The sequence below is a fragment of the Rhinolophus sinicus genome, linkage group LG05, assembly GCF_036562045.2.
Source record: "Rhinolophus sinicus isolate RSC01 linkage group LG05, ASM3656204v1, whole genome shotgun sequence".
In the NCBI taxonomy this organism is placed as follows: domain Eukaryota; kingdom Metazoa; phylum Chordata; class Mammalia; order Chiroptera; family Rhinolophidae; genus Rhinolophus; species Rhinolophus sinicus.
Window position 1 is genome coordinate 65,336,758 of NC_133755.1, and position 23,221 is coordinate 65,359,978.

Sequence of the window (23,221 nt, forward strand, 5' to 3'; positions counted from 1 at the left end):
GAGCTTCCTCTGTATCGTCACCTCTCTTTGGTACAGGAATAGAGATATAACCTAGAATTCTTAAGTTATCTTGTGAGCTTCTATCAGGACTTAAAAGTCATGATGGAATGGTAACCCTGGCTTCTCTGCCAATATACAATGTGTTCTTTACATAAGAATTACTCTCTTGAACACAGATGAAGAGGTAATTCTACTGGATGTGGGACAATGACATTAGTCTTGTACTACTTGGTTTCTTTTCGACCATGTACCAGTCCACCCTCTATCTGTTCTGGAAAGTCCTAATTATGGCTATGAACAGCTTCACTGACAGCTTCTCTCAGTCAGGAAACATTCAGAGCCACCCCCTAAAGGCAAGGCACTGTCTAGTAGCCTCTGTGGAGACAGGTACTAACAGTCTGTAAAACCACATCGTGATTATTTTCTAAACACTAGCATCTTCCATTTATTAAGCTCTTACCAAGTGCCAAGGCACTATACTAAAGTATTTAAAACATAATCTATTCTAGTTTTCAGTGGATTCGGCCGGGGGTGGCAGGGAGGTCTGTCTTCAAATAGATTTAACTTTTCCCTATTGCCAGTCAATCCAGAATACTATGAAGTTTTCATACTGAACTTTCAAAGACTTGGTCAGTCTAGTAGGATCAATTCTTTGAAAACTAAGTACCTTGCTCATCATTCTACTAGCATATGACAATGGTGCCTGTCACACTGTAACTGATTAATTAGTATTATAAATATTTGCTGAACAAATGGATAGGTCAATGAATGAATAAATACCACTCACAAAATCTCATGGAAGTCAGACAAATAGAGGCTCCTTAGACTCCTCTCGTCTGTGACAGTTCCTCAGGCATGCCCTGTCCTGCATGACACTTTTGAAAGGTACTGGTCAGGTATTTTGTGGAGTGCTTCTTATTATGAGTTTGTCTCATGGCGAGACTGAAGTCACAGTTTAGGGGAAGAATACCACAGAGGTATATGCTCTACTTGTTGCATCATGTTGGGGCGCACATGATGCCAACATGACTTACTATCACTTGTGATGATCACTTTGTTAAGTTGGTATCTTCCAAATTAAACAAAATGGTGAATGCAAAGTTCTTAGCACAGTGCCTAGCACGTGTAAAACAGCCAATGGATGTTAATTATTGTGACGATGACATTTTTAATTATTAAGAGAACTACATTAAAATAACAGGCTTACAGTAAGCACCAAGCTTCCATTTTGTGGGAGGACAAATGGCAGCGGATAGGGAGCAAGAATCTCTCACCCTGTATGTCTAATTAACAGCAATTAGGAGTAAATGTTCAGTAACCAACTAACAAATATAGGGCTTTGGAAAGAATATAAGCTTTAATATGGTGCATTTTTACATGGTTGATTTTTCTTACAGAAAAAAAAAATGTATTTAAAAATATCTCCATATAACATTAAAATTCCCTTGGGGGAAAAAAAGATGGTATCTTCCAGGTTTCTCCACTACAAAGTTGCTACTTCACTTTTTCCTTATCCCTGTTAGAAGTGAATCTAGTAAGTCCAGCACCCACTCAAGGGAGAGAATTAAGCTCCCTTTCTTTTCCTTTTAACGTCTGCTCTTGAAAATAAGAGTTTAATGTTATTTGAATCATTTAAATGAAATGGGGACAGGGGAGTTTTTAATTCAAGAAATGAAGTGATTATATTAAAATCCCAACTTGATATAACATGTCACTCAATAACAGTACATTTGGGTAATGCCAGTATCCCAAAAATCATCTCTTAACTATGGCTCTTCCATTGCCCCTACCCCCTAAAAATACACAGGTTAAGAGTCAAATCATAAATCATCCTCAAAAATACTCAAAGGCAAATGTCAAAATTAACAGTAGAAAAAAATGTAGAAAATGAAAAGTAACTTCATTTAGTGTCATCTGTCTGCAACTTATTTTCAAATTGTTTGGTAAAGAATGGGTGTGGAGTGTGTTTGTGTGTGGTGGGGAGATGCTTACATGACATTCATTGTACAATTCTTTCAACTTTTCTGTAGGTTTTAAATAAAAACTCCACCACATTGGCCTGAACCAACATATCAGGTCAGTGGTCCACATACGGTATTGAAAAACACATCATGGCTCAGGATTCTACCCACAATGGAGAGCTCCTGTTTCCATTTAAGAATGCATTTCTTTCATTCACAGTTCTGCATGCAAGCACGAGAAATCTCAAATATGTTCAAGAGATGAACAATAGGAATTAGGTAAAGAGTACCAAGATTTTGAAGTATAGCCTGCAAATATTTACATTAGAAACTGTCTGACCCAGTAGTTCCTAGTTGGTGTATTAGCACCTTATCTTACAATCTATACAAGTACTGTATACATACTATTTTATTTATTAAATACCTAATAGCCATGAACTACTGTAAAACAAGTGATATATAGATTTAGAGTAGTCTTTGTGCCTGAGGCATTTAAAGTCAGATAGGAAAAAAATAAGCATATAAATAAAAAGCCTGGTAAAAATGTGTAAATACTCTTCATACTAAAGGTGCTGTGTGGACTCAGAGAAGATAATTGAAATGAAACATGGGACTAAGTTGAAAATACCACTAAAGATGTCTTATCACAACAAACACCTTGGGTGTTCCAGTCAAGATGGCGGAGTAGGTAAACTCTGTGCTTACTCCTTTCTAGATGAAATCAAAATTACAACTAAACTATAGACCATCATTGAGAATCACCTGAAGTCTAGTTGGACATAAGTCCTACAACTGAGGAATACAGAAGCCACCTTGAGACTGGTAGGAGGGGCAGAGATGCAGAACAGGCTGGTCCCATACTCATGTGTGACGTTAAAAATTGGGAGGGACATCTTGGCTGTAGAGGTGCCCCTCAGGGGAGTGAGGGGTCCCAGCCCCACACCAAGCTCCCCAGTCCCAGGAAGAGAAGTCCCTCTAACTTCTGGCTGTGAAAACCAGTGGAGATTGTGGCTGGGTGAGATGAGGGCAGCTGCAGTCCCAGGTGATCTTCTTAAAGGGCCTGTGCACAGACTTCCTCACTAATGGACTCACTTGCTCTGTGCTCCAGCACTGGGCAGCAGATTGATGGGTGCCAGGGACACACAGAGAGAAACTGAATGTCTGGCTGCAGGATGAGGGCTGGAGGGGCAGCTTTCTCCCAGATATAAGTGCTGGGAGATACCTTGTTGAACCCTACCCCAACCCTACATGTAGACGCAGCATTACCTGAGTCTCCATGAACTTGGCTAAACACTGTTCACCCCACCTGGATGATTCCCTAAGGCCTCCCCACCCAACTTACAGGCCCAACCAAACCACTTAAGAGTGGCTTACCCATACAAACAGCCTGCCTTGGCTCATGCCGCAGACTTTCCTAAAATCTCTCAAAGGTTCACAAACTCCAAGCAGGCAGCATCTGGCCTTGGCACGCCCCGTATCTCTTGCCAAGCAAGCCCAAGCCCAGCACTAGAAGTGGCCAGCCTCAGTTTGCAGCTTAGCCTCTCCCCCCTCCAGGCCCAGCACAAGTGGAAACCATCCACAGATAATTTTGTACCTCATACCATGTGGCCCTGGGCAGGCCACAGGCAGCAGCTGACCTTGACCTGCAACAGAGCCCCTCCGAAGAGGCCCCAGAACCAACACAACTGTTGGCCAGTTTCAGACCGCACCAGAGGACAACCCAACCACCTCCACAAACAATAGGCCCAAACTGGGCAGGTACCAGAACCCCGCTAAAGCACAGCCTGTTCTGTATGGTCAGCTCCTGCACAATAGCTCCTCCACTGTAGTCACAGCCAGTTTTCACCAGCAATCAGCCTGAGGCTCAATCCTTCCCAATGACATGCAAATAGCAACCAAGGTTTAACTACTACAGGAGGGCACACACAACCCACACAAGGGACACACCTGGAGCACCCAGTACAGGTGACCACAGGGACTGTGCCACTGGGCCCCACACAACACCTACTACATAAGGCCATTCTACTAAAACTGGGAGACATAGCAGCCCTACCTAATGTAAAGAAACAAAAACAAGGATGCAGTTAAAATGGGAAGACAAAGAAAACATGTCCCAAACAAAAGAACAGAACAAAGCTCCAGGAAAAAAACTAAGCAAAATGGAGACTAGCAATCTATTAGATGTAGAGTTCAAAACACTGGTTATAAGGATGCTCAATGATCTCAGTGAGTACTTCAACAAAGAGACAGGAAACATAAAAATGTTTTTTTGTGTGTGTGTCTAACATAAACATAAAAAGGAACCAGTCAGAAATGAAGAATACAATAATGAAATAAAGAATACATTAGAGGAAATCAACAGTAGGTTAGATGAAGCAGAGAATCAAATCAGTGATTTGGAAGATAACGTAGCAGAAAACAACCAGCAAAAAGAAAACAGCAAAAAGAAAAAAGAATCCAAAATATGAGGATAATTTAAGGGGCCTCTGGGACATCATCAAGTGTAACAACATTCACATCATAGATGTACCAAAAGGAGAAGAGAGAGAGCAAGGAACTAAAAACTTAGTTGATGAAATAATGACAGAAAACTTTCCTAACCTGATGAAGGAAATAGATATACAAGCCCAGGAGGTACAGAGAATCCCAAACAAGATGAACCCAAAGAGGCCCACACCTAAATATATTATAATTAAAATGCCAAAGGTTAAAGACAAAGAGATAATCTTAAAAGCAGCAAGAGAAAAGCAGTTAGTTACCTACAAGGGAGCTTCCGTAAGACTGTCAACTGATTTTTCAACAGAAACTTTGCAGGTCTGAAGGGACTGGCACTCAAAGTCATGAAAGGCAAGGACCTACAACCAAGATTAGTCTACCCAGCAATGCTATCATTTAGAATCAAAAAGATAAAGAGCTTCCCACACAAGGAAAAATCTAAAGCATTTCATCAACACTAAACCAGTATTACAAGAAATGTCAAAGACATTTTCTTTAAGAAGAAAAAATATATATATATGTATAATAAAATGGCAATATTTACATACCGTGTTTCCCCAAAAATAAGACCAGGTCTTATATTAAGGTTTGCTCCAAAAGACACATTAAGGCTTATGTTCAGGGGCTGTCATCCTGAAAAATCATGCTAAGGCTTATTTTCCAGTTAGGTCTTATTTTAGGGAAAACACGGTATCTATCAACAATTACTGTATTTTTTGTTCATTGTTGGTAAACATCATTGCATTTCTTTGGTTAAAATGAATTTTATTTTTTTCAATTACACTTGACCAGTCTTGATGTGGCTTCTTCTGTATATCCTTGGTTATAGGACTTTTGTTCAGCTAGACTTAAATAGTTCTCAATGTTTGTCCTGTAGTTTAGTTGTAATTTTGATGTGGCCTAGAGAGGAGGTTAGCACAGCACCTACCTACTCTACCATCTTAACAATTCCTTTAAATATAAATGGATTAAATGCTCCGATCAAAAGATAGGGTGGCGGATGGGATAAGAAAATAAAGCCCTTACATATGCTGCCTAGAAGAGACTCATTTCAGATTGAAAGACACATACAGACTGAAAGTAAAGAAATGGAAAAAGATATTTCATGAAAATGGAAATAAAAAAAAGCTGGGGTAGCAATACTTATACTAGATAAAACAGACTTTAAAACAAAGACTATATAACAAGAGACAAAGTAGGACCCAGTTATCCCACTTCTGGGTATTTATCGGAAGAAACCCAAAACACTACTTTGAAGGGAAAAGTGCATCCATATGTTCACTGCAGCTTATTTATAATAGCTAAGATATGGAGGCAGCCTGGATGTCCAGCAATAGATGACTGGATAAAGAAGAGGTGGTATACATATACGAGGTCAGACAGTTAAGTTCACCAACTCATCGTTGAAAAAGTGCTACATACTTCATTGCTGAATATCACTACAGTCACCTTCGAAGTACTCCCCTTGGGAAGCTATGCACCGACGCCAGGGCCTAGTCTACCCTTCAATTTTGGAACTCTTTTTCTGGAATGGCCATTAGAGTTGTCGTTGTATTACCTTTCATGTCCTGAATGTCATCAAAATGTCTTCCTTTCAATATTTCCTGTATCTTCGAGTAAAGAAAGAAGTCATTGGGGGCCAGATCAGGTGAGTAGGGAGGGTGTTCCAATACAGTTATTTGTTTGCTGGCTAAAAACTCCCTCACAGACAGTGCCGTGTGAGCTGGTGCATTGTCGTGATGCAAGAGACATGAATTGTTGGTGAAAAGTTCAGGTTGTCTTTTTCACGCAGCCTCTTCAGCACTTCCAAATAGTGAACTTGGTTAACGGTCCAGTTGGTATAAATTCATAATGAACAATCCCTCTGATATCAAAAAAGGTTAGCGACATCATTGCAATAAGTTCGTGAACTTAATTGTCATACCTCGTACAATGGAATATTACTAATCCATAAAATAGAATGAAATCTTGCTATCTGCAACAACATGAATGGATCTAGAAGGTATTTTGCTGAGCAGAATTATGTCAGACACAGAAAGACAAATGTCATATGATTTCACTTATATGTGGAATCTAGATAAACGAACAAACAAAACAGAAACATGCCCATAGATACAGAGAACATTTTGATGGCTGCCAGATTGGAGAAGGTTGGGGAGATGGGTGAAGCAGGAAAGGGATTAACAGATACAAATTGGTAGCTGCAAAACAGACATGGGGATGTAGAGTATAACATGGGAAATACAGTACTGTAATAACTATGTGTGGCGTCAGATGTGTCCTGGATTTATCAGGGTGATCCCTTTGTAAGTTAAATAAATGTCTAATCACTGTATTGCACATCTAAAACTAATATAACTTTGTACATCAGCTATAACTGAAAATAAAAAAATCTAATAAAAAAGGACACACCTTGGGTAAAGAAACAGTCCATTTATTTATTTTTTGTGTGAAACAGTCCTGATTAATGACAGAAGCTGCAGAGCAGAAGAATGATTAAGTCCCACCTTAACATCCTTCAGTGGTGATGTATTATCATCTTAAGGGAAAACCTTAAGTTTGTTTTTTAAGCCACATAATCCAGTGGGATTCAAATTCATCTTGAGTAAGGAGCCAATGTGGGTAATAATTAATCGTGGTTGCTGCTAACTCACTCTTAACAGGCGCTACAGATGAGCCAGAGACATCTGAGTTCCATCAGCTTACCTCCAGACACACATCCTAGGGAGTGGGCAGGAAACAGTAGTCTCACGCTAGACTTGACTTTGTGGGCAAAGGGAAGAATGTCCTGGCCATCTGATCCAAAACACCAGCAAGTTCCACAGTAAAAAGTGAACCTCATTTTCAAAGGAAAGTGAGTCCAGAGAACCCACCTGTTAGTCTTTATGGCTAGCCTCCTAGAGGAAAGAGTAAGGACTATGGAAATAAGGGAAGGACAAAAACCATATCAAAAGTACAGAGTGGAAAGGATGCACTTGCTATTACCACCAAGACTGCAGCATAGAGTTGTGTCTCAAAAGGAAAGCAAACCAGGTAGTTTGCGAGCTTCCTTTTCTGGAAAACAATTTATTGCTGGATGCAATTGAAAATGCAGATTATTTCTTGGAAGCCCTGGATAGCTTTTTCTCTAATATCTTTCAACCAAACGGAAAGGTAGTATTCTGGCCTGGACAAGGGGTTTTAATTGGAAATGTAGCTAAAAAAGCAATCTTTCTCAGGAACCCAGGGAGCTTAAGCTGGACAACAGCCTATTAACAGACTAGTTGTGGGTGTTGGTAACATCTTCTAGAACACTATCAGACAAGCCCAGGAAGGGTATTTATAGCTCAGAAGTAAAGAGGCGTGAAGGGTGGGCAGGAGGACAAATGTGAGTCATGCTTTATTCTGTCCTACTCAAGTCTCTTACAGAGCCTTCCCTCTGACTAAGCACAAGCAGCTTGGCAGCTGACAGAATCCAAATATGGAACCAGGAGCTTAGAAGGTGATCGTGCTTAATGATATAAATTCCAAAGTGGCAGGCAAACAGACAATAAAGGAAAAATAAAGTGATAGGGTATAGAAGGCCACAGAAGTAAGAAAAATGTTTAAAAATATAGAGCCTGCCTTTCTCTTTTGAGTTCTCTACTGCTCCTCTGGAATGTCTTCTAAGGCATTGGCCATAATTATCCATGTCAATGAAAATATCCCAGATTTGAAAAGAATATGTAAAGGAAAGTATACCATATTGAGTATTAGGACAGCAAACTAGTTTCTAAACCCATTCATGTCACAAATCTGCCGTGTTATCAATGACATTTCAACCTCTCTGGGCCTCATGGGAAAACAAGGCAGGGGGACAATGGGCTTTACAAAATATGAAGACCAGTGTTTCCTCTGGAGGCAGATTCCTCGGATTCCCTTAAACGTGTTTTGGGAGGCTTACCTCCTACCTTGCCACAGTCCTCGCCCGCCTCCACTGTGCTTGCTCAGAGATCTGAGAATGTTCTGTCAAGACTCCACAGATGCAGGTCCTTGCATCTCCCTCCTGACCCCGTTGCCTTTCTCTTCCCCTGCCTCAGCCCCTAGTGATTTCCTTTTCTTCTTGAATCTAATTGCTACCTGGCTCATTACCAATGGCAGCCCCACCCACAGCGCAAGGGGGATCTCTAACCCGCCCAGCCCTTCTCCCCATGTCTTCCCTTCTGCCATTGGACACTGTGCCTATTCTGCTCTGCTCCCACCCCAACTGTCACTTGCCATTCCCATCCAAAGGCCATCACCCTGGACAGTAAAAGAGATTCCCACTCCCCAGGGAAGGAGTTAAGAACTGAAAGAACGGAGAAACATAATTCCTGTTCTTATTGCTAGCATTTTTGTTGTAGTAAATGTGTATTTCTAGCACATAGTAGAAGCTCAAAATGTGTTCCAGTGAATACAATAGTGTTCCTGAATCAAAACTCTTAAGGTTCTTTCCCAGAGTGAAGTTGCTATACCCACAGTGGTTTTATTTCATGTACCCATTACGGATGGCTGGCCCTGGAACCAGACTCTCACAAGGCATTGTTTCTACGGGAAAATGCTGTCTGAGCCGCAATCAACTTACTAATGACCTTTAACAACTACCTTTCCTTCCTCAGGAATGGCTTATAAAGGAGGGAAATTAAACCTGTTAGGCAAAAGAAGAACTCAAACAGCAGCCATCTATAGTTATAACATAGTCCTATGTACATATACGCATATTATCATATAGAGATACACATATGAATAACATATATATACAAATATTTAAGAAGTTGGTAAAAGTAAATTAAGTGACACCTCTCTCTCTCTCTCTCTCTCTCTCTCTCTCACCAATTTTATCTCCATTAAGAGCACAGGGTCAGCCTCCCTAGACCAGTCCTAAACATAGACGTTTACTGTGAGAAGGGGGCTTCAGTCATAAGAATACCAAGTGTAGACCACAGGGTAACAGCAGAGCATCACAAAAAATAAAGTATTTGAAAAAGACCGTAAGACACATAGAAGAGCTAAATGTGGGCAGGGCATCTCCCCCCAAATACTCATTTCAAACAAGATCCTCTTTAGAAAATAAACACATGGAAGGTCCCACTTGTTGCCTGAAAGTCACGGAGTAGGTAACAGATACCTTTCCTCTAGAGAGGATATCCAGTGGTGCTTTGAGAAGGAGGAAAGACACAGAGGCAGGAATCACGCAAGTATGTGTAGGGAGCAAACAAGTGGGGACCTGAGTGGATATGCCAGAAAAACCGTGGCTGAAGTTTATGAAAGAATTTGCTCAGCTAAGTGCTCAGGTCTGACAGGCTGAGTCACAGGTACTGCGGGTTCTGAAATAGGAAGATGAAATGAACAGTATAAATGGTGGGGTCTGTCAGGGCACACATAAGCCACCACTGACCTGACAGTTTGCAAATATCCAGCTCTGTATCTGGCACTTCGATGCAATCTTTGACATTGAAATTTAAAGGGAAGAGGGACGCCTCAAAAAAAGGAGGGAAGGGGAATGGTACCTTTATGCTTCTGTCCAGGTTGACTCACCTCATAGAAAAGTCCTTCCGGAAACTGCTGGAAACACTGAGCGCACACGAAACACTGCTCATGGTACAGCTCGCCATTACTGTTTACAATCTTCTCGGCGGGCGCAAAGCCCCCCCTGCAGCGCTCACAAGTGGCGTTGGCAAGGGCATTGGCCATGTTGCTGTAACACAAAGGACACGAAATCACGGATTGCCAACCTTTTCTTAGACGTTAAGAACAAAAAAACGCAAAGAACTAAAAAGCACATTCTATCTGATCATAAAAAGATTTTATCTATAAAGGCCAATTTCTTGCTTGTGTCATAAGCACTCAACTCAGACTTTTCCCATCTCTTTGCCCTAGCACCTTAGGTTCAGAACGAGCCTCTTGCTTCGAACCTGTTTTTCTTCAACAGTTTTGACATTCCTCTTGATAAATATACCACAAGCAGGTGCCTACTACCTGTTAGGCTCTAGGGAGAGAGATGAAGGTCAAGAATTGCCCTCGTGGAGCTCGAGTTTACAGCTTGAAAAGAAGCTTAATTAAAATACCCACAAGTGAGAATCTCAAAGCCAATTTCTCTCCCTCCTGAGAACAGAATCTAAACCACGTCAACTGAACGCCATGTCATAGAACAGACACAGATGATCCCTTTGGTTACATCCTATTGAAAGCAACTGCTTAAGTAACTCTTAAAACCAGCCAAAATCCCTCAGTCCTATAATCTAATTGACAAGACAAATATTGAATACTAATATTATAATATATATCTTAAAATCAAAGAATTTTACCATTATGACTATCATTTTACAGATGATGAAATGTAAATTCAGGGAAGTGGAGTGACTGGCCCAACCCCACAAAGCCAGTAATTCGTTAATGGAAGCTACAGGATGAGAATCCAGGTCTCCCACTCAAAATCACAACTAGAATACAGAATCAATTTCAAACACTTGAAAGGACACGATAGGGACACCACCACACTTTACAATGAGGAAAGTAAAAGCAGGCGTCGAGTTACTGACGATGAGCCCAAAGACTTGTAACTCCCTCGCCAGTCATTCCACTCTACACAGGAGGCATCCAACAAATGGTCCCAAGATTTGTGCACTTTGCAAGAAAAGCATATGATCAGATAACTAGTTATTCTCTAATGGGCCCTCTGAACTTCATGTAAAGAACTGTTTTGTTTCTGGAAGGCCTCCAAGTGGAGAAGGTCCCCTAACCAGAGCAGTCATTGGCTAAGCTGTCCTTCGTAATTTGGCAAGTTTCTTTTCAGATGCCCACTCAGAGAGCAAACTCTACTTATGTGTCTGGTTCCCTGGGGCAGTTTCTGACCCCCCAGCATTGAATCAGTCCACCTGTACAGGTACTGCCTTCGTTCTCCTGGATCTTCACAACCTCCCTGTGAGGCAGGTGGGCAGGCGAGTCTGCATTTTATGGACAGATTAATTGCCTTGTCTCTTACCAGTTTCTAAGTTTTGCTGCTTCTTTAGCAAAAGTGTTCACACACACCTTGTTTCACTTCCACCTTACCCTAATGGAGGGCAACCTGGCCTTCTTCCCCGAAAGTTTTAAAGAGCAGTATTCCTATTTTGTAGCCTTGCCTTAACTTAGTACCATATTCACAGTCCAGTACCAATCAACACTCAATTTTAGGCTTAATTTAGGCTTGACAGGCTTCAGTATAGAATTAAAATCACCCTCCCCCGCAAATAAGGAGAAAAGAAAGAAGGGAAGCAGCCTCACTGCTTGGCTAACCTGGCCTAAATCACATATTAAAAGGCATTTTCTACTTTGTCATTTCAAAATTTCTGTAGGTTAGGGAGAAAAATCTGTAAAATTCCCTTCTTCACATGGCTTTGCCATAAGCCAGATAAATTATGGAAGTTTTAGCAAAGCTCTGCGAAGGTTTGTGCTTCCTCCTTTCTCCTGACGAAAATCCACAAAATACATGCTTTATGAAGTATAGTAAACCCATACCTGCCCTGATAATTCTTAGTTTTGAGGATGTACTAAGAAATAGTATATAAAACCACTTTGGAAACCAGAAAAGGCTACTCAAATATAAAGCATTTTTATTCATTTAAAACTCTCTCAAAAGGGTTTGGATTCACCAAAACCTCAATGATTTTAATAGAACGCCAAAAAATCTAGAAAAGAAGACCATTCCAGAATGTCCTAATTCATTATTACCTAGGTCAGTGGTTCTCAAAATTTAGGGGCCACTGTGACCTTTTTAAGGGGTTCAAAGGTCATTCCTTTTCAAACTACATCTCTGTGGTAGACCGTGTTTTCTTTATATGCTTTTAATCTAAAACAACATATTAGAATAAATGCAGAAGCAGTTATGAGAAATTGTCTTTTATTAAGACAGACGTTAATGAGATTTGCAAAAATGCTACAACGCTACAATTCCTACCAAGCTTTTGTTGTTTTAGAAACACTTTACATTAAAAAATTAACATTAATATTTAATATTATTGTGTAACGGGCTTATTATTTTAAATGAACTAATACTTAAAATATTTCTCAGTTTTAGTTTCTAATGTAGTAAATATTGATAAAGCAAAAACTCTTTGGGACCTTAGTAATTTTTAAAAGTGTAAAGGGGTCCCAAGATCAAACTGTTTATCATTGATTTTTATACTACAGACTGTTTATATTCAAGTTCAAGTACTCAAATAGTTAGAATTAGAAAATAGGTAGACACATTATAAAAAGAAGCACATAGGTTTTTCGCATACACAGGAAAAATAAACTAGTTTTAGAGATAACATGTATTTTTTGAAGAAGTATTCTTTTTTATAACAAGCAGGAAAAGAAAAGGAACAGAACATTAGAGGAAACTTTCAGGAAAAAAAATACCAATAATCTCATCAACCTACGGAACTGTTTACATTTCCCTTTCCTTTCTTGTTTTCAATCCTCTGGCACTATGTATTTTTTTAATGGATTATTTTTTACAGCAGTTTTAGGTTCATAGCAAAATCGAGAGAAAGGCACAGTGATTCTCCATATGCCCCCCGTCCCTACACACACGTAGTTCCCGTATAACTAACATCCCCCACCCAGGTGATACGTTTGTTAAAATGGATGAACCTATATTAACCTATGTATTTTTTACAGCTGATTTTTATATTTTATATTTGATACACAAAATACAAGTTACTTTTTAAACAGTCATGAATGATAGTTAATAGCTGTTAATTATAATAAATTGGCCAATTTCTCAGAAAAGAATTTCCACTAAAATTTTCAACAAAAGGGTTGATGACAAGGGCTATATACATTGTGATATCTGTATCTATCTATCTATCTATCTAACTGTCTGTCTGTCTGTCTGTCTGTCTGTCTGTCTGTCTGTCTATCTGTCTGTCTATCTACCTACCTACCGATATACACATGTATAAAAGCCGTTAGTACGGAATGTCCGTAACTGCCCAGTCATAATTGTTTTAGCTGATCTACTTCCACAAGTCAACCACACACAGAAAATTTGACATCATCAGCTTTCCTTTATTTAAGTGCCTCATTTATCAAAGTATGTGTAACAAATTTTCTATTATTAAAATGCAAAAATGTGTAAATTCAAAAAGCATCTTGAGAGTTCACCAAGCATTCTGGTTGCAGTGAAATTATAATTGCCCGGTTACTCTTAAAAAGAGCTCTTTATGAGCTGCAAAAATAAATGACATCTGTTGCAATACCACACAGAATGGATTCATGGAAACAGAGAATCAGGTCAGTCAAATTCTCCTCTACTCTCAACTCTTAAATTGGGGATTTGCAATAATTCCAAGCTTACAACTTTGCTTAAGGTCAACAATCTTACCTGAATGAGTTGGTCTAAATATTACTCTACACTATTTAAAAAAAATAAAAAACGGTTTGCTAAAACCCATTTAGTAAAACGAATAGATTTAACTTCTAGGGTGAACCGCTTAAACGCCTGATACATCTATCTATATGTCTATCTATCTCCTGGTTACACTACATCCTTTTTTAATTCCTTCAGTCCCCTAGAGACAGTATCAAGAAACCCAGTTGGCCTACTTCAAACTGCTGACTGTTAAACATAATAAAAATCTGTATCTTTATCAGCAGTCTGCAATTCAATTTTTCAGTTTCCCCCCACCTGCCTCTTATCTGTGGGAAGTTTTAGAGGATAAAGTTTTTCTATTATAAATCCTGACAATGAAAACTCTAACCCTCCCTTTTGGACAACACAATGAAAATGTACTATTATCAGGAAACCACTGAAGAAGACAGAGACGTTCCTACTCTTAATTTAAAGGTAGCACTTTCCTTCACATCAGCATTTCATCCAGCAGAAGTTTCCAAGGCCAGGCAACCTACTTGCCTGCTGGAATATGCTGCATCACCCTGGAAAGGCCCTGCTGAAAGCCAAGGAAAGAAAGCCGCAAATGGCTCGGGAACTAAAAGCCCAGGAAGGCTAGGTCTGGAAGAGGGGAACTCCAGGAGAGAGACACTTACAATTTTGCATAAAAGTCACAGAACTCCTTGTAGACTTTTACGTCACTGTGCCTGCGCTGCAGTTTAGACACAGCCCTCTCGTCTTCATTTCCATTAGCCTGGTGGACACCGTTCAGGGCTGTCTGGGGGATTTCTTCATTCTCTGGGATAACAGAGGGGTGCACCCTGCCTGGGAACGCCATTGTTGCTGCTTGCGAGCTGGGAGTCCAGGGCTGAGAGCAGCGGGACAGGAGACGGCGAAACAATGTCCAGGCCTCCCCCGCTTCCTTGCCAGGGTCACTCCCACTGTGCCCACACACGTCAGCCCCAGGCTCGCCAGGGTCGCTCCTGACCCTTCACGTTAAGAGCTCCAGCAGAAAGCAGTCCGTTGGCCTGACAGGCCTGGGTTACTGAGGTGTTTTGGGAGCTCTGGAGAATATTCCACAAAGTCGTGACCCAGTCTTTGCCAAGCAGCCTTCCAGGTGGACTGTGTCTGTTCTCACTGCTGCAGGAATGGCCAGCTTGGCAGGCCTCGAAGAGAAGCAGCAGCCATGTGCCCTGGCTGCCTGTCGCCGGGCAGTGACAACACGAACACTCTGCCTCTCAACTTCAGTGGGCATTTAAGCATCTCTTGGAGAGTGTGGAAAACACCCCCGGGAATTTGGGGCCCCTGATAAGCTCCCGGTGAGGCTGGCACGGCTGACACACTCTGAGGGGCATCACGGTACCCAGCTCATGCATGTGCCCTATGGCTGCCCTGTGAGTCAGTAAAATTAAGAGCTACGTCTGACTTATTTATCCTCACCCTTGGATGCAGTAAGAAGTCAATAATGTGTTCAATGAACGGACGCAGGAAGTAATAGAGAAGAGCGGAGCTTATTAGTTAGAACTCTTTCTATTTGACCTCCAGCTAAGCCTGTAACAGGTGAGCCACTATTTCTTGGTCTTTTCTCAGGACTAAGGTGCAGATTTAAACCTAGGTGGTCTAATTCTAGAGCCTCAGGTGTTAATTACTATGTGAAAAAAATGGTAAAACACAATTACTGGAGAGCAGAGTAGGTTGACTAGAAAAGGGTGAAACTAGGACTAGAAGCAGAAAATGAGGTCTGGGCTTCCCCCTTCGAAGCCTAATGATCTCAGAGTACAGGTCGGAACTCCAAGGCTGTGGATCCTGCCGAGGCGCAAAGCCTGTGGCTGATGGAACAAGAGACTCACCATTTTTAAATAGGAAAGAAACAACCTCAAGGCTTATTTTACAATGACTATGTGGAATATAGAGGGGAGCAAGCAAGACACGGAGGGGACACGGACACACACACACACACACACACACACACACGAAACACAATGCACTGAGTTAGGGGTAACATGATAGGAAGAGGGGAGCCATCCAAGCCTCCTGCCCAGAATACTTCTTCTCTATTAATCTATTTTCTCTATTAACATTTCTACCTCACCTAAAACACTCCTCCTAAAACTCAATCTTTATTTTAATTATCTTTAAACTTTCCTATTTCAGTGTACTGAGACCAATTCCATGAACATGGGGATGTGCTCTCCGTGGGGAAAAGATTCTAGACAATGTCTTGATGGTGAAAAAGAAGCAAGGGAGTCCCACCGCCCTCTGTTCTCAACAATAATCCTTCCAACTTACCAGTTTACAATTAGCTTCCATATGGAGTTAATTTACCCCGTATAAAAATAAACAAGACTGTAATTACCTTCTCAGAGAGCTTAAGTAACCTGCTTAAAGTCACACAGCTAGGTAAGTGGGAGGCCCCAAATTCAAATTCAGACATCTGACTCCAATGTTTCTGTCTATCTCTTTATAAAATCCATCCTGTATCAGTGCCTCCGGTAACTGATATATTTCTCCACACCTAAGGAAAGAAGCTCTATGCCTTTGTTTTCCTTACAATAGTCTTTACAGTTTGATCCCTATTAGGTCCAGTAAATGCAAATCACATTCCTTCTCCTGCCAGAAACATCATCAGATCCAAACTATTCTGCCCACACTGAGGTAATGCTACTGAGAGATACCAAACTGCAGGGTAGAACACTGAAGTAGGTACTGGAAGAATCCCCTTTCCTTTCAGCTCAAACAGTATCCAGGAGGGCAGGGGACAAGTTCTCTACCTTCTTTTAGCCTCCCTCACTTCACATGCCAAAAATGTAATCTGCAGGAGGGTAGGAATCTTGTCTTGTTCATGCCCATATCATGAATAGAGCCCATCACTTAGCAGGTATGCAATAATTATTTGTTGATGAAGGAACTGGGGTTAATAATCCATCTACTTGATCTAGCAAACCATGGAAACAATGAAAGAGAAAATTAGCTGCCAATTTGCGAAGCACTTTGAGTCACCAGATCTAAAAATGTAACTAATTATCTTTTATTTCGTAACAACCGGTCTTATTTCTACTAGACAGAACAGTTGAACTATGAAAAAGCTAATGGTTCATGAATACAAGACACAATGTAGTCTCTTATCTGCCAAGGAATTCGAAATAATCTGAAAGAACTGCAATCAAATTTTTAATTTTATTTTGAAATACAGAGTCACGGAAAGTTGCAAAGATTGTACAGAGAGGTCCTGTGTATACTTTATCCAGCTTTCCCCGGTGATGACATCTTACCTAACTATCCTACAATATCAAAGCCAGGATTCTGACATTGGTACAATGTGTATATAGGGTAGATACATGTAACCACCACCCTAATCAAGATATAAAACTATTCCATCACTACAGAGATTTCTCTCATGTTATCTGATAGTCACACCCACCCTCTCCCCACCCTGCCATCCCTAACCCCTGGAACTACTAATCTGTTTTTCATCTATGTAATTGTAACTTCGAGAATGTTATTGCTGTGAACAGAATGTGTCTCTCCAAAATTCCTATGTTGAAAGCCTAATCCCCAATGTGATAGTATTTGCAGATGGGGCCTCCGGGAGGAGATTAGGGTTAGATTAGGTCAGGAGAGTGGGACATTAATCCCTTGTGATGGGATCAAAACCCTTATAAGAAGAAGTGACACAGAGCACTTTCCATGGGCCACATGATGATACAGCCAGAGTAACTGTCTGTCTATAAGCCAGGAAGTAGATAGACGCTTATCTGACATCACATCTGTTGAAGCCTTGGTCTTAGAATTCCCAGCCTCTAGAACCTTGAGAAATAATTATTTGTTCTTTAAGCCATAAAGTCTATGGTATTTTTGTTATAGCAGCCCAAACTGACTAAGACAATTACATAAATGGAATCATACAATATGTGGCCTTGGAAGGTTGGCTTTTCCCACTCAGCATAATGCGCTTGAGATCCACCCAAGTTCACTGTGTGTATACACACACACACACACACACACACACACGTCAATAGCTTACTTCTTTTTGTTGCTGAGTCGTATTCCATGGTATACACGTAGCATAGTTTGTCTAACCATTTACCCACTGAAGGCCATTTAAGTAGCTCTTAGTTTGGGGTTGTGAGTGTCTTTAGTTGAGCTGTCATGGCTGCCTCAATGTCCTGAATCAATTCAAAACATTTTCCTTTCACGATCATTTTGACTTTGGGGAAGAGCCAGAAGTCACACGGTGCCAGACCTGGTGAATAAGATGGATGAGGACACACCGGCATGTTTTTGACAGAAATTGCTGTACCAGAAGCAATGTGTGACACAGAGCACTGTCACGAAGGAGGATGAAATAAAGACACTCATGAAAGAGGACTTCCAGGACTGCTTCAGAAAGAGGCAAGAACGACGGGATAAGTGTGTTCGAAGCGAGGGGGAGTATTTAGAGGGGGATTAATGGCAATGTGTCTTTTACTGTAATACATCTTTTTATTTAAACATTCACTATATTTTGTGATCACACGTCGTATAGGGGTGTCAGTTGGTCATCCACTTCTCTTATCCAACGACCATAAAGCAGAGCTAAAAGAAGTGTGTTATTTTTCCAAGAGGACAAGAGGGTAATTTGAGGCCAAATAAACATTGCTCAAGTTTTATATCCAGGCATGTGGGTACTTTTAAACCATTTTCAGCACTTAATATAGCTCTAACAAATACAAACAATCCATAAGAAAAATATTTATTTGAACTCCCTTGATTGAAACCACTAGTGCCACTACAGTGGCATCAAATAGCCCCGTGAAGTATGTTGGGAGGCAGTTTTAAAAAAAATACCAAACAAGCCATTCTCGTTTGAACAGAAGGCCTGTTAAGTGTTTTTTGCTGAAGAACTAGAGTTTCCTAAGTTTCCTGTGATTCCTTAAAGGTTCTTCTCAAGAGGTTCTATAATCTGATAAACTCTCCTCATTACCATGGCTAATTTGGGTCTTTGGGAGATCCCACAGGACGGCTCTGAACCCCAAACATCCCTTAAGTCCACCAAAGTAGAGGAATTTGTATTTCACAAACTTAACATTTTCTCATCATCTGCACCCTACACTCTCCCACGTACTGAAGCAATCATTTCCTCATTATGTGCCGTGCAGTGTCTTAGTCCATGCAGGCTGCGTAACAAAACACCAGACGGGTGGTTATAAACAACTCGAATTTATTCCTCACAGTTCTAGAGGTTGGAAGTCCACGATCAAGGCCCCTGCATGGTCAGGTTGTGGGAAGGACTCTCTTCTCCTCTTCCTGGTTCATCGCCAGCACCTTCTCATGGTGGAAGGGGCTAGGGATCTCTGTAACACCACTTTTAGAAGGGCATGGATCCCATTCACGAGGGCTCCACCCTCGTAACCCAAGCACCTCCCAAAGGTCCCAATTCCCAATGTGATCACCTTTAGGGGTTAGGACTTCAACATATGAATTGGGGGGGTAGGGGGTGGGACACAAACATTCAGGCCATAGCAGACAGGACTTGGGACCCTTGCTGAGTGCACCTAACAGCTTGTTAAATGCCAGACCACACACAGCATATTTGATGTTACACTGACCATTTCAGCGTCCAATAAAGAATGCTGCCAGGCTTCAGATTCCATCAGTCCAGCTAACTCCACGATTTCAGCCAAAACAAATTCCACCCCTGACATAATACATAACCAAAAATAAATAATCTACTGAGAGTTACCATACAAAAATAAACTACAGCTATTTCCAGGAGCTCAGCCTTCATAATTATGCACATGTCTGCCAAAATTAAAAATCTACTTAATACCTGGCATTTTTTAATTAAAATTCTCTCAAATAGCAACTACTGAATTACACGCTCCACTACCAAATATTTCATCTATGTGGTTTTTAAAACCCATGCTGAACATTATGACCAATTGTCTCTAAAACATGGGATTCTAATATAGAGAAAAAGGCTATTCAATGTCTTGTAGCATTCCAGAAAGATTTAAGTATGTGTATGGCTAACCCAAGCACTTGGCAATAACTACTAGAATGAAGCTTCTCCAATGTCAGTCAAAGGTGTCCATGAACACTGGGGTAGTATCCAAATTGTTGAGATGGCCTGGTTAAATTACCATATGGTAAAATAAATTATTTTCACTGTGATTCTCTATCGTACTCGCATGGAAAATTTAATCTGAATTTCCCCTGCTACTAAAAACAAAACAATCATGACATGGAAGTAAAGATAATGGATCTGGAAAGTTCTTTCTCATTTCCCAGCTTCCAGGACAAATGCACGGTGTTTTCGTTTAAACAGACAGTGAGGAAAGAGACAAAGCCTGGCCAGAAAAGGAAATGGAACTGTAACTAATATACCATTTTGCCTTGTCTGTTTAAATTGTTTCCTAATTCCTGATTGCACAAGCAAAAAGAAATTATTTATTACAACAGGGGCAAGAGTGAGAGAGAAATAAGGTGCACATCTTCTCAAACAAATTTAAAATGAAGAAAATCGCACATTTGTTATCTGCTTGCACTGGCGTTGCTTTTCGGGATCGTGATGAAAGCAGGGAAGAGCCTCTTAAGTCCGGCAGAGTACGTTAGAAATAACTGAAGAGACTAAGTGAAAAACTTCATCACCTAACGAAGGTGAAAAGAGCGTGTAATGATCTCCCTGTGTGGCAGCAACCGCCCTCCCCAGGGCGTCCAGCTCTTCCCAGAACAATCTGGCAGTGACAAGGAGGCGATGACCAGAGAAGACTATTTGCATCTGACTGTTACACCTTTGAAAGGAAACTCACCTAAAGTTAGACTATCTTTGGTGCTGGAGACAGATTTACAGCGCCCCAAGCTCTGTGGTATTTTAAGAGTGTCCATATCCCTCATAAAGAAAATAAGTGAAACACAATTCAATCTCTGGTTGAAAATTTTCAGTTAGTAAACCAGAAGGCACACTTTTAGTTCTAAAATCAACAATTAAAATACAGTGTTTCTAGTAAAATAGGTGATGGAAAACTCCCTCCTCTGGTGTCTGAGGGAAAATGCCATGGTTTCCTTCTCCAAGCCCACAGGGAGTACACAAGGCACACAGGAGAGGGGCGCCACTCGCACCCTGCCGCTCGCCCCAGGGGTCTGTAACTCCAAACAGCCCCGATAGGGCTCCGCAGCTCAGAAATCCTCTGCCCACCCAAGGCACAAATTACTGCAAATAAATAGTTCAATTACTGAATCTTAACCAACATAACAAGTATCAACAGCCTAGTTAGCAGCTTGTTTCTTCTTGGGAAGTACCTCACTCTGGACAAGCTCTAGAAAAGATTTCCAACATTACCCACCCCACAATCCGCATCCACAAAAGACTTCAGAGTGTAAAGGATACGGAGTCTGGGGAAGGCGGAGAGAGACTAGAATAAAGCTCATCACAGCATTCTCCCCTTTCTCCATCACACTCTGTTTATCCAGGTCCATTTTATCCAGAGGCATTCTGAACCATGTGCAGAGAAAACAGAGTTCAAGATTTGTGAGCCCCCTCCCGCCCTACACAAACACAGCCGATCTGACTCTACCTACAACTAGCCACCTGTCTGTACAATCATGAACACATTCTCATCACAGAAGGGAACTCACCAGAGAAAGGAAGATACAAAATTAGACTGAGAAAGCAGCAAAAATTAGGTTGAGAAAGTAGTTTAAAAAAGGGCAAAATCATTAATAGCAAAAAACAAACAAATCGTTTGAAAAATGGGGCGGCCCAAGGTTCTGTAAGCCCCATGTGTATGGGGCAGGAGCACTGTGTGGTATTGTTTTGTTTGATAAGTTTAATTTCCCCATCCCTTTTGGCCCAAAAGTATTATTACAGAACATTTATAAAAGGCAGAAGACTCATATTTCTGCATCTAGAAATAAACAAGCTAACATTTTGATCTCTATTCTTTCTAAAAATACATATACACATACTCATGTATGATTTTAAACAAAAACAGGACTGTTGAAAGATGACTGTTTAGAATAATCTTTAGTAGGGATGACCAGACATTTCTAGTACCGGGTGATACACCCAAAAGGACACTTCGACCAGAGCTGGTGAGCCCTTCCCTCCCCAGAAGCTCAGACAGGCTCCAGCAAGCTCATGTACGTTAGCATGACTTTCTCCTCTCAGTAACGAGAACTCATGTAACTATCATCACTGCAGTTTGAAATCTAGCTCTCTTGAAAATTTTCTCTCACTGGATCCCCCATAGTCGCTCAAATAAGCAGAGTGTTTGTTTCGTCAGCTGAAAAACCATTCTTAAAACGACCTTTCATAGGTTGGGCATTTTTTCTCTTGAATTTTTAAACATCTTCACTGGAAAATGGCTCTGTAGCAGTTCCTCCATTATTCAAATCTTTCCTCTCTGGCATTAGTGTTGTGACCCACTAACACATATTCTCACCCTTAAACATCTTTTCAAAAAGATATATTGTGCCCTGATCAAAATAGACACATTTCAGAAAGACACGTATTTAAAGTACAGAACAACAATAATTTTAGCTAAGATTGTTGACTTAAGGAGAATGCCCAGCTTACCAGGGAAGCCTTTCTGGTGTACTCATGAGCTCCTTCTATGGCTGTGGTGGCCATCCAGAAGGACCAAACCTTCTGCTTATCAATCACATTCTTATTTTAGTTCTGATTCAGCCAGGATATCTCATTGAACAGTGCCCTCTAGCTAAGCTGGTAGAAGTCAGTGGGAGTTTTAATTTTGTGACTAAGCTTAATATGACTCTTTTTTCCTCAATGACAAAAGAAAACCAGGAGAATTTCAGTATGGAAGGACAGAAAATAACATTTTACTCAAGTCAAGTGAAAATAATCCTTTCAAATTTAAATCTACTTCTATTTCATTGCCAGTTGTTTTCTTTTTAACATGGAACATGTTTTCATGTATATTTTACTGCACTGAACAACATTTGAAAATATAGGACAGGATCAAGCAGAAGAAATGAAAGTTTTATTTTTTTCCTAACTTTAAAAAGGTTTCTTCTGAGAGGTCCAAGATAGCAGATTAGGTAAACGCCATGCCAACTGCCTCCCAGAATCACACCAAAATTACAAATGAATTATAGAACAATCAACCTCAAGAATCGTTTGAAGACGAGCTGAACAGAACCCTGTAACTAAGGATATAAAGAGGCCACATCGAGAGTGGTAGGAAGGGGGGACACGTGAAGAGGGCTGACCCCAAGCCCAGCGATGGTGGCTGAACGCCAGGATGGACACCTAGGTGGAAGAGGCCCCCCCTGAAGAGGGAGGAGCCCCAGCCCCATGCCAGGCTCCCCGGCCCAGGGGTCCTGTGCCGGAAAGAAGAGTTCACGTATCTGGCAGTGAAAATCAGTGAGGACTCTGTCTGCCCTTCCCGGTGGGACGATGGGTGACTGG

The 23,221-nt window shown here is 40.9% G+C and overlaps 1 protein-coding gene across 11 annotated transcripts in view; it reads right to left on the bottom strand.

Annotated features, from left to right (window-relative positions):
* Window positions 1–23,221, bottom strand: part of LIMS1 (LIM zinc finger domain containing 1) — a 154,066-nt gene that overhangs the window by 17,252 nt on the left and 113,593 nt on the right. For 8 of the 11 annotated variants that reach the window (XM_019715012.2, XM_019715011.2, XM_074332324.1 and 5 more), the window contains one exon: window positions 9,993–10,152. In XM_019715012.2, coding sequence (XP_019570571.1) covers window positions 9,993–10,148 — 156 coding nt within the window. In that variant the 5' untranslated portion in view covers window positions 10,149–10,152. Of the gene's footprint in view, window positions 1–9,992; window positions 10,153–14,468; window positions 14,870–23,221 lie in introns of those variants that run through there. The other 3 variants (XM_019715006.2, XM_019715007.2, XM_019715008.2) reach the window with 2 other exon arrangements.